Source organism: Egretta garzetta, unplaced genomic scaffold (genome assembly GCF_000687185.1).
Source record: "Egretta garzetta isolate BGI_Z169 unplaced genomic scaffold, ASM68718v1 scaffold445, whole genome shotgun sequence".
Lineage (NCBI taxonomy): Eukaryota > Metazoa > Chordata > Aves > Pelecaniformes > Ardeidae > Egretta > Egretta garzetta.
The window spans coordinates 1,361,353-1,372,899 of record NW_009259855.1 but is presented as its reverse complement, the minus strand read 5'-3'; the positions used below and the strand labels follow the sequence as shown (position 1 = coordinate 1,372,899).

Here is an 11,547-nt window from a genome sequence, read left to right as displayed (position 1 = left end):
GGCTTCAGGAGCATCAAGTCCTGGACCTGTGGCTCTCAAGAACTTGAGTCTGAGGAGAATTGAGTATAACCCAATGCAGGGATACAAGCACTCTCTTTTCTCTCTTCTAGCACTGCTAGTCTGCTATTTTGCAGCTGGTCTGTCCCATTTGCTAAGCCAGGAAAGTAACATTTATTTCCTTCTTAGTCATCTTGAAATGAATTCATGTCAGGGGCGAGGCAAGAGGACATTCTCTGCATATGCTCCAGAGCTGTATATTACATTTACTAGATGAAGATGCCTGTGGTTTCCAGTTAAAAGAAAAAAATGAAACATCGAGAAATGGGAAGAGCAGCTGTGGACCTTTTCATGCAACTGCAGAATGAAAAGCTGAGTCCTGGGCCATAGCTGATCCCAACTAGCAACTGCTGAAGACACAAAACAATTTTGCAATGATTTGTTGCATCAGGCATCTTTCAATAAATCAAAAGAGCTTAAATCAGTTGTCTTCTTTTGTTGAGGTGCTGGTTGTTTAGTTCCACATTTTTCATAAGCAGCTCTGTATCCAGCAGAAATTACATGTTGTCATTTACCCTCTCTCTTTCGTCTGGTCTCTGTGGGCAGAGACACCCAGAGATGCATCTAACAGAGAAGGAATTACTGTCCTCCCACATCTCTTCAGCCCCGCAGTGTAGGTGCTGGAATCTGGCGGACACCTCTTGGACTTCAGACTGTAGAGGGATCTCCACACGCTTACTTCCAGTAAAGGGTTCCTGTTGTGCGGGCACACACAAGGGCGCCCAGGTCATGTGCCCCTTGCTGAGGAGACAGAACAAACAAACTGATGCAAATCAGTAAAAAAAACCCCAAACTAAAGATGGTGACCATCTCAATTTACATCTTCTCCTACTTTGTGAAATCTCAGGCTCCTTCTTACTAACCCTCAAGTAAGTAGAAAAATAATTGCAAGAGTCCAATTGTATCTTAAAACAGGAGCAAAAGGCAAGATTTGCACCGTATCTGCATCTTAGTCTTATCTTTTCTATAGGTCTATTTGAAGGAATTATTCTGTACACTACATGCTTGTAGGCAGGATTGCAAACAATTAGAGTTCAGTCCAAAACTCTGTAGTATTAGACAATCCACAAAATCAGTGCTATCATTTAAAAAATGAATTAAAAAAACCAAACCAAATCAAAACAAAACAAAAGAGTATAAACCATTTATTTGTGAGCAAATATCCTATAAAATTGTGGCTTGACTACCATTAAACTGCTACCAAAATAATAGCAAAGAATCTGATAAAATATATTCCTGACAATCTTTCAAGTCCTGCATTAGATTTGGAATGGTTTCAAATATAGAAAAAGGTCCAAACCTCGCCTATAATGAGCTTATTCAGTTTGCATCTTGTACAGCTTTTACAGTTTATAACTGGATAAGTGTTGATGCATAAAGCTGTAATTTGCCAGTGTTGATCACAATTTATATTAAAATAAATAAGCAATTGTACTCAGTTGAATCAAACTAAGCATACAGAATTCATCCTAATTACACTTGATCAGAGGGATTCAAGTAAACAGAGTCACACTATGAAATTTCCAGAAGAAAAGCAATCTAGAAGCAACACTCTCACCACCTTCTCTGAGCAATTTTCTCACGGTATTAGCATTACTCCTATAAACCCATTGGCTGAAATTACAGAATAAGATGCTTAAAGGTAAATAATAAAACTAGTAGGTAAAAAAATGGTTCTTCATCATCGAAGATATAATAAGCTGGATATTCAGCTTTCAGATGTGCCACCAAAGCTGGGATTCTTCATACTTTGATTTTCAAAAGTTCAGCACTAGGCTAGTTGTCTGTTCCCTGCCTGTTCAATGCAGGTTGAGCTTAACTAAGATACTGATTTTAGAAGGATCCACCTATCCAAGACACCTGTTTCTATGCCATGTAAAAAGACAGCTGTCTATTTTTCTTCCCCGGCAGGAGGGCAAGAATATAGAAGGCCATCTAAAACCAGCCAGTGAATTTTTACATGGCTCAAATTATGTGCGATGGATTGAGTTGGATCGGTGAAGTTTTCTAGACGTCTCTATCACAAGGGCAGTTACAGCTCTAAGTGTGTTTATCATTTTGTCCCCTTGGGGTTCAATTAATGTCCCACAAAAACAACGGAACTGCTCTTCCTGTTTTTGATCAGCACAAATAAGTCAAACCATCCTACTGGATACCTATAGCCAGCAGTCGTGTTGTTCAGCCAAGGATTTGAGTTGTAATTTACATGAAATATGAGCATCCAGGTAACATTTCATCCATCCTCTTTAACTTCCCACATGCGAAAGGAAGGCTTGCACTGTGCACACCGGCACATTAGTAAACATCAGAATAAGTTTGTGTATTTGAAGGCTGCTGGTCTCTCCACTTACGAGATGAGGAGTCGGTATATCTCATTGCTGGCGTTAACGATGCCATCACAGTTTTCACACACCAAGCCCACTCTTGCAGGAGTCTTCACAGGGAAGTCAAGAAGAAAAGGGTCTCCAGAAGCACCGAAGCACTTGGTCAGCCCCTCCGATGCAGGGGCACCGTGGTTCAGAGCTGGAGAGGGGACAGGGCGGCAGGCAGAGGAGCCAGAGCTTCAGCATCTTCACCGCCACATGTATCAGGCAGCTGATATTCCCAGGGGAGCACCCAGGAGAGCACAGAGCGGTCATAACCTCTCTTTGGTTTGTGCAGCCGGACGTGTTTCTGGGAGGAAAAGAAAAACACCCAGTGTTGAGGTTTAGCTGGAGGAAATATTTGTTCTTACGAACTCAGTGGAATAAGAACTGCACACATCATGTTTGTTTGAGAGACACACACGCTGAGCCAGCAGCTCAGCAACCGAGCGGGGGGTAACAATTACCCATTATCTTTTTAATTTGGAATGGACTTTAATGTCGGTGTTGTCTTTGTTTATTTTATGACCCTGCATTAGAGGCGTTATTATTGCCACTCCCATGGAAAAAGCTATGAATGAGGTAGCACCTCTCCAAGAAAAAGAAATTATCTCAGTCTTAAGATGATCTCTTTTCTTGGGTGGGGAAAAGGGCTAGAATCTGTTTTTTTTCTGATGCATGCTGAGAAATGCTTAAGAAATATCACCTAATTTTCAGGGCAGAAAGGGGGAACACTCAATGCCTGCCACTGATAATCTGTTAGCCTGTGTCCTTGAAAAATTATATACTACAAGGAGAAAACATGTAGTATTGAAGTGTGGCTCCCTTCTGTCTCAAAGCATCAGGAATAAGTGATTTTAATGGATGATTAAAAACTTTCCCCCCCACTATTATTGCACTGTTAGGGAGCTGCCATCAGCAGTGACCTACTTGATGTCACGGCAGAAACGTGTGTTTCAGATGCTGGCCTAAATGCAGATGATTGTTGCTTGGTGCTCATCTATGCACAGTGTGATACACTTAGCAAATAAACAGCATCTGCCAGAGGGCCTCTCTTGCCTTGCAGCTAGGTTTAGTTGGGTTCCCTTTCCTCATCCATACAGTGGTGCGGGTACAGCCCTCACAGATGACAGGCACATGAGTGCTGCTTACAGAGAAAGTGTGGGTACCCTTAGTATCCTTAATAAATACATGAAGTGCTGTTAGTGCTGGGCTGGGATATGCATTTTCTTTGTAAGGGGCTGTCAACCACGAGCCTCTGAAACTGTGCCGGGATACAGAGAACCAAGAGATCTATTTTAAAATGTTATGCTCATTTTCTTCACTGTCTAGGGGGCTCTTGAGTCACGTCTTCAAGCTTCACTGTGCAGCCGTGAAGAACTGTTTCTTTCCAAATGATGGATTTGGCAGAGGTGCTGGCAGTGAGGACTGAGCGAGGTGGTCAGTCCTGTACTTCTTGGACCCAGGGTTTTACTAGGGACCAACAGCTATCATAAATTAACATTGCAGGCATTGGCAACACTACTGATGAGAAGAGTCTTTCCTCAACGAACCTTGCTGTGCTATTAAAGGCACCATTTTGAACATGAAAGGCTCAAACGTGGAGAAGGAAATGTTTCAGCTCATCCGGGAGGAGAAGTCCAGTTATTTTTTGATGCTGCTTGTGTCCAAAGCACCTCCTGATGCACAGGCGGCACAACTGCATCAAGGACAGCGGCCCTGGAGAAAGAGCCGGGGAAGAGGTTATACATGTGGCTTTACTGCCCCAAAACTGTAAAGCTGAAATGGCAGCTGTGCATTACCACTCCCCCCAGCTCCTGCGACCCACCTCACACAAGGGGTGTGCAGCCAACCCAGGGCCCTCAGCAGTGAAAAGCCAGACCTGTGCCCACTAAAGGACATCAGCCTGCCTGAGATTCAATTCAAGCCTAGTTGCTCTCTACCATTACACAGCCGCAATTAGCCTTAGCAGCATCAGTCTTTCCCTTTTAAGCTGCATGAGTGTGCAGTGGTTTGTGTTGTTTGAGAAGAAGTCCTTTCCCCCTCCCTGGACCCCCAGATCCAAGTTACAGCCCACTGCTTTCTCGAGACATATTTCATAATAGTGACAAACACATAGCAAAAAAAATACTATATAGTCCTTTATTTAAACTTTCCAGATTAACCGGTCCCATGCTGATAAATACAAGCCCTGTTGAAGAATCTGTGGTGCTTTTTTTTTATTTAAGTGTAATGGCATTATACATTTACTTGGAGGGATTACCCCTTTCACAAAGAGGTAGATCCCGTGTGATGCTTTGAACTGCGGCACCTTTCAACCTTTAGCCCCCCCCAAGATGTCATTTGTGCCCCAGCATGCAGCACGCAGGGGTGGCGAGCGCGGTGGGTCACGGTGGGGCTATGGGAGGGCAGATAAGAAGGGCAAAGCAGGGGCAGCAGGGACCATGGGGGTGGAGGGCTGGGAGTGGGAAGGAGATAAGAAGAGGCACTGTAGAAAGCGAGAGGGAGGTAAGTGGGCTGGGAGGGGACAGCTTAGGTGCCACCAGCCCTGCCTGCCTGCTGGGTGGGTAAGTTAGCAGCCACCAGAGAGCCGAAATGTCAGTGCTGGTGGAGGAGTTGAGTGCAGCAGGAAGGAATGGGGGCTGCAGCAAAAATGCAGTGGGGTGGCAGCTTTAATCAGCTTTTGAGCCTTCCTTGCGCAGGCCACCACGCTTCCAGCAGCTCTGCAAGGCTGCAAACTGCTGCACGATTTGAAGGGCTGCGCAGGGGGCTGAACCCCCTGCCAGGAATCAGCGGATGATTTGTACCTCATGCCTGGGTACAAAGCAACAAGGGAAGCTGATACGGGGCAAGTGAGACTGGCTATTGCAGTATCCCACTGCACTTGTGTTTGGCCACTCTGATCTCACAGGTAAATGACCTGCCTGTAAACATCTCATTTTAAAAAGCTTCTATTCAAGGGAAAAAAAAAAAACAAACAAACCAACAAAAACTCAAAAACTAAAGTTATATCAAAACACAAGGTGTGTCACTGTGCTGAAAAATATTTAGCAACTGCAAGCATGCTCTTAAAAAAAAAATGCATTTTTCGATCATTAGCTAATTTTCCCACCCATGTGCAGGACTCTCCCTGCAAGGCAAACAGGGTAGGCGGTGGTCCGGCAGCATGGTGAAGTCCTGGGAAGGGAGACCATCACATGTACTACACTTGCTCTGGGGTAGCCCTAGGGTGCCCCTGGGTTGGCACACTCACCAGCTCATCTCCAGTGGAAAAACACGCTCCCTCCAGCCCACCCTGGCCATGGGTGTGGGGCTACTGCGCCCCAGCATCTGCAGCGTGGGGGGAGAGGAGCCATGTGTGGGAGCAGGGCAGGAGAGCAGCAGCTCAGCTGTGCTGGTGCTGAGGCGCCGTGGGGCTGGTGGAGTGACTCTGATCCCTGCAGTGCATGGCCAGACCTCCCCATGAAACCAGAGGGGTAATGTTCGCACCGCTCCCCCAGGTTGCAACCATTGAGCCAGCCAAAGAAGTCAGACATCAGCTGCCCGTCAGGCATGACCCTACTCAGAGAAGGGCATGCTGGAGAACAGCAGAAAAAAACCTATCCAGCAGCAAAATGCCATTTAAACATTTATAATTTCTGATTTCGATTGCTGAATTTTGCTTAGAAAAGTTCCTTAATGCCCAAGCTGTCAGCAAAGCCCAGGCAGCACTTCTTGGGGCGGCTCCACAGGGTGTGCCTGAAATAGTTTTCTATCTCAAATAAACAGGACACACGTGGTGCCAGGGGCGTCAGGAGTCTAATGCAGCAGGGATTGGAGCTCGAAAAGATCGCTGCTCTGTGCACCATAGATTAGGCTGGGAAACCACATATCCATTGCTCATACATAACGTGCACAGCACAGTTGGTTTCACACTATTATTTTTGTGTTACTATTTCAAGTAGGGCCTGATTCATCGCTTTTTTATTCCAGTTTTACCTTGATGTAAATCTGCTCATGACAGCAATCATATCAACATGTAACTGGAATAATGAAGTCATGGACCACACCAGCAGCAGCAGCTTGTTTAAAATAGTTAAAATTATTTATTTAAGTGCCTAGTTTTCAGACTGAATGAAAACATCTAAAGAAGAATATAAGTACGCCAATGATTAGATATGAGAGACCTTATTCTAATTTTCCTGAAGGTTGGTAAGTAAGATTTCTCTCCATAATTCATTAAAGTATTCATAACCAATAAAATAAAATGGATCTGCAAATATTTCATTTACAGGTACGAAATAAGCAGGTCCTAAAGGCTAAGCCTGCAGTTTGATACTGCTGGATTACTCAGCACATAATGTTGGCGTTTAAAAAATGTTTAAAATAGTTAAAATTATTTATTTAAGTGCCTAGTTTTCAGACTGAATGAAAACATCTAAAGAAGAATATAAGTACGCCAATGATTAGATATGAGAGACCTTATTCTAATTTTCCTGAAGGTTGGTAAGTAAGATTTCTCTCCATAATTCATTAAAGTATTCATAACCAATAAAATAAAATGGATCTGCAAATATTTCATTTACAGGTACGAAATAAGCAGGTCCTAAAGGCTAAGCCTGCAGTTTGATACTGCTGGATTACTCAGCACATAATGTTGGCGTTTAAAAAAAGCCTAGCTTATAAATGTATATACATGTTCATTATATTATTCTTGTGCAATTTTTCTTAATGCCCACAAAAAACCTGATATAGAATCTTTCATTTTAACTTTTGCACCTATGTAAGATCTTGGCCAAACAATAAAAGGAAAGGGCAAAGAACTAGAAGATCAGTGTTTCAATCTACGGGGTTTTTTTTTTCAGTAGCACATACAATAAAAATTTTCTGGTTGCAATTTTCCATTTATGCTGAGACCAGTATCTTGCATGTACCTGACCGTCAGCATACTGTGTAACCAAAGATCCCAGTCCTAGCGCTCATCAGCTATCCTCAACTCCCATCAGAGGTGATTTTCTGCCTGCGTTTGTCAGCACCCTCCGATGACATTCCTGGGTCTGCTCCCTTCTCAGAAACAAGGGAACTGAGAGACTCCCACTGACTTCAGTGCTTTAGGTTATCAGAAAAAGCCAACATTAATCTCTAAGGAGTGTTTTGCTTGGTTTTTTACCCTAAACTCTATTTTGCATTATATTGCAAGCTCCATACGATTGCTCCCCAATGCAGTAGACTCACAACCTGGAGGTTGAAAGATGGGTTATTGTTATTATCATTATCCCTATTAGTGCACCACTATATTCTGACATTAGAAAACATAGTGTCCATATGTCAACAAATGGAGGTAAGCTTAGTTATCCTCAGTTCTGTAGCCCTTGTAGCATGGAATAGCATAGCCTTTTGCAGCAGTTTATGTGTTTTTTCCCTAATGAATCCCGAATGAACAAATAAAACAAACGCTAAGGGGCACCTTCTTTCTGCAGGAAGAGTCGGCCCACAGGGCTGTCAGGTGGAACCAGCTCCATCGGCCTCTTGCTTTCAGCATTCTTCACCCAAATGTCTGCTCCAAAGTCAATCAGCAGCGTCACCAGCTCTGCACTGCAATTCCTGGCAGCCGCATGTAAAGGGGAGTCCAGGCCCTTGCCGCTGTTCACATTTGCTCCTGAACACCAAGAGATGTCAAAGAATAATGACTAAAGAGTAGCCTATTTCCATTTCCTGCAGTAGCTGCTATTTCTCTGAATAATCTGTAAATGCTATAGCATCTACCCAGAGGTGGATTTCCTTACGCTGGGGCTTGGTACTACAGTTTGCACATGCACAACTCACACTGGTTGAGGAGGAGTGGGATTGTGACTAAAATGATCTCAGAGGAATGGTGCATGAGGAAGTCCTTCGTCCACAGCCCAGCCCATGGATATCTTGAAGCAGGACAAAGATGTAGTTCCACCTACGGCCCACCTTTGCTCCCCGTCCCCTTAAAATACATAAAGGGTTTCAACCTGCTCTGTATTGGAGGTTTAAGCCAGTGTGGTTTCCAAATACCAAAGTATCTGTTGGGGAAAAAAATGTGAGGATGGAAAAGTTCTAGAGGCCCTTGGTAGGGGAGGATATATGCAAGCACCCCTGATGAGTGTTCTCCCATCCGTTATCCCAGACTAATAGCTCCTAAAACACCCTAAGAAGGATGAGCTGCAGAACTAATTCAAAACTATTTATAATGTTTTTATAATACACATTTTCATATATAGAAAGCAACAAAAAACAAAATGGCAGAAAACAAAAATAATAGTCAATCATTTACTGTTTAGATTAATTTGTATTTGACTTCTTCCAAAAAAAGGATCACTGTGCTAAATAGTGCATAAGATCATCTACATGATGTTTGCTTGTTTTTTCCAAAGAGGCTTTGTTGGTCCATTGATTTTGTACTAGCTATGTGGCTGCTTTAGATTATACGGCCCCTTTGGTTAGAAGAGATGCACTACTGTAGATAAGAAGAAATGGTCTTGTATAATTACCCAAGTGCTTAGAGATATAGCTAGGTTTGTTTGATGTGAAGTATATAGTGCTGAACGTTTTTCTGTGTTGGAAGTGTTTCAAACTTTTTACAAACTCAGTGGGAATTAAAATACTACCTAAAAATTATTGAGTCAATTGTTTTGGGTAAAGAGGGGGGAAGAGAAAAAAAAGGAAATTTTTTTCTGCCCACTTCAAATAACTGCAGCATCACACAGACAGACATTGGCAAGGATGTTTGTTCCAGGCACCACCAGCCATATGAGATCTAGGATCACCCATCTTTTTATTGGGAGCTGTAAAGCTGAGTTCCTGGGTCAAGAAAACCCTGGTTACCCTGCTAAACCATTTAACCCAGGGCTGCTATTAAGAGCGAAACATCTCCAGGTCCCAGAGCAGGAGCTCCTCTAAATCTTTGATGCAAAGGGAATCTGAAGATAGATGTTGCAGGAAATGAAAGTATACCATCCTTTCTTTTTCTTTTTACCTGACTCAAGCAGCTTCTTGGCACAGTTCACTTGCTGGTTCTCACAAGCTACATAAAGCGGAGTACCCAGATGGTCAATGTTGTGATCTATATTCACCCCATGGGCTGCGAGGAATTCGACACATTGCACATGACCTTAAACGAGATAAAGGAAGAGTCAACTCACAGAGATCAGGCATTTTTTTCAGCAAATTCTCTATTGCAGCGGTGTAATTTGGCAAAGGTTTGATGTTTTGTCAAGAGATCGTAGTGTAATACTTACATCTACTCCAGTGTTTCCAACCTGGAAAACCGGAGCTGCAAAGCCACTGTTAGCAAAACAGGCTAAAGCCCTCACATTTTATCTGGCTCATTTCAGATGTCTACCAAAGATGAGATGAATCATGCTGTGTTTCTCTCCACTGTTTTGGAAGATAGCCAGACGGGTCCCTCAGACATCCACATGGTAGGCAATTGGCTTGGACAGAGCAACCCCTTCCAGGTGCCACCACATGAACTCAAAGGTCCCGAGAGCCTAGCCCAGCTGCCCTCGGTGAGCACCAGGGGTGGGAGGAACTGCACCGCTCGTGATGAGACCAGATAGGAAAGTATTCCATATGACCCAAATCAAGAAAATCGTCATCTTTATCTCTCTTTTCCACTTCAACATGTTGCTAGTTACATGGAAACGGTTGCTGATGCCCATGGGGTTACCTCTCTTAGCAGCTTCATGGATGGGGGATGCCAGGTCACAGGGCGGATGTAGGCTGGCTCCGTGCTGTAGCAATAAATTCAAGCAAGCCACACTGCCACTGACACAAGCGCTGAACAACGGAGTGTGCCAGTCAACAGTAACTCCATTCACCTGGGGGAATAAAAAAAGCCACAATCAGGCTTTTTGTTCATCTTCTCAGTGTTTCAAAATAGATTAAAATTATCCAGTTTCTCAACAGAAAATAGGGTTCTCAATACTTTTTATTTAATTCCTTGCAAAAACTGCCTACTGATGATTACAAGTTTTTCATAAAAAGATCATTAAAAAACCTTTTTTAAAATTGCCCCCAAGTCTCTCCTCCTGCAAATTAATGTCTAACCAGTGCTGCTCTGGGGTCTCTCAGGAGTTACCAAGTTACTGAGTTAAACGTGTTCCCATTTCTCAGCTCTCTCAGCTGAAACACACCTGCCTGTTGCCCTGTCCTGAAATGTTCCATTTTTAGCAGAAAATGTGCAGCCCCCCCTTTTTAAAAAAAGACTGAAACTGAAAGGTAGTGTATGTACGATGAGTTAATTTTCTTATTCACTGTAGTTTCAGAAACACACCTGCCTGTTGCCCTGTCCTGAAATGGTCCATTTTTAGCGGAAAATGTGCAGCCCCCCCTTTTTAAAAGAAAGAATGAAACTGAAAGGTAGTATATGTATGATGAGTTAATTTTCTTATTCACTGTAGTTTCGGCATTAGCTCTAAAAGCAGAGGCCATGAGACATACCCATTTCACCATCATACTTGCATGTTGTTTCCATTTTCTTCCCCTTTTATTGTCAGCTCATCAGTCCTACACCTCTACTTAAGACTCTGTATATTGACACCAATGGGGTTAGCGTGTGTGGAAAATAAAATGCACCTTTAATTGTTGCCGGATTATAAACCCTTTGCAAGTGGAACTTCCCTCTATTCTTTCAGTAAATGATGGGAACGTTGCACCTTCATCTAAAGAACATATTAACTGTTGTTTATATCTGTGCTTTTGGGATTGCTTTATCAAGAAGTGCATTTTTTAACATATGCACTTTAAGCTGGGCTAACTACAGAGTATACAACACAGTGAAACACTGTCATGAAATACTACATCACCTGACACTAAAAAGTCATGATACAATGTCCTACCACTGGAGACAGTGGTCTGTCCATCATGCACTCACCTGAGCACCGTGTTTTAACAGGACACTGGCACAAGCAGCATGACCCCCTAGGCAGGCTTCGTGGAGAGGAGACACCTGGTCTGCAGTAACGAGATTCACATCACTCCCCTGATGAATTAATAGAAAATACCATTACAACCAACCACCAAAACCCCCATACAAACAGAAAAAAACCTCCAACCCTTTCTATAATGACCTTTAAAGCTTTAGATAATCACATGTCCCTCCACCGCCTGGAGTTGCTCA

At 43.2% G+C, this 11,547-nt stretch overlaps 1 protein-coding gene across 2 annotated transcripts in view; it reads right to left on the bottom strand.

Annotated features, from left to right (window-relative positions):
• Positions 1-626: 626 nt before the first annotated feature.
• Positions 627-11,547, bottom strand: part of ASB9 (ankyrin repeat and SOCS box containing 9) — a 19,673-nt gene continuing 8,752 nt past the window's right edge. The window contains exons 3-8 of one of the 2 annotated variants that reach the window (XM_009639969.2): positions 11,302-11,409; positions 10,096-10,246; positions 9,403-9,537; positions 7,867-8,058; positions 3,974-4,139; positions 627-2,730 (exon numbers count right to left, since the gene is read on the bottom strand). In XM_009639969.2, coding sequence (XP_009638264.1) covers positions 4,015-4,139; positions 7,867-8,058; positions 9,403-9,537; positions 10,096-10,246; positions 11,302-11,409 — 711 coding nt within the window. In that variant the 3' untranslated portion in view covers positions 627-2,730; positions 3,974-4,014. The remainder of the gene's footprint in view (positions 2,731-3,973; positions 4,140-7,866; positions 8,059-9,402; positions 9,538-10,095; positions 10,247-11,301; positions 11,410-11,547) is intronic. The other variant, XM_035895489.1, reaches the window with a different exon arrangement.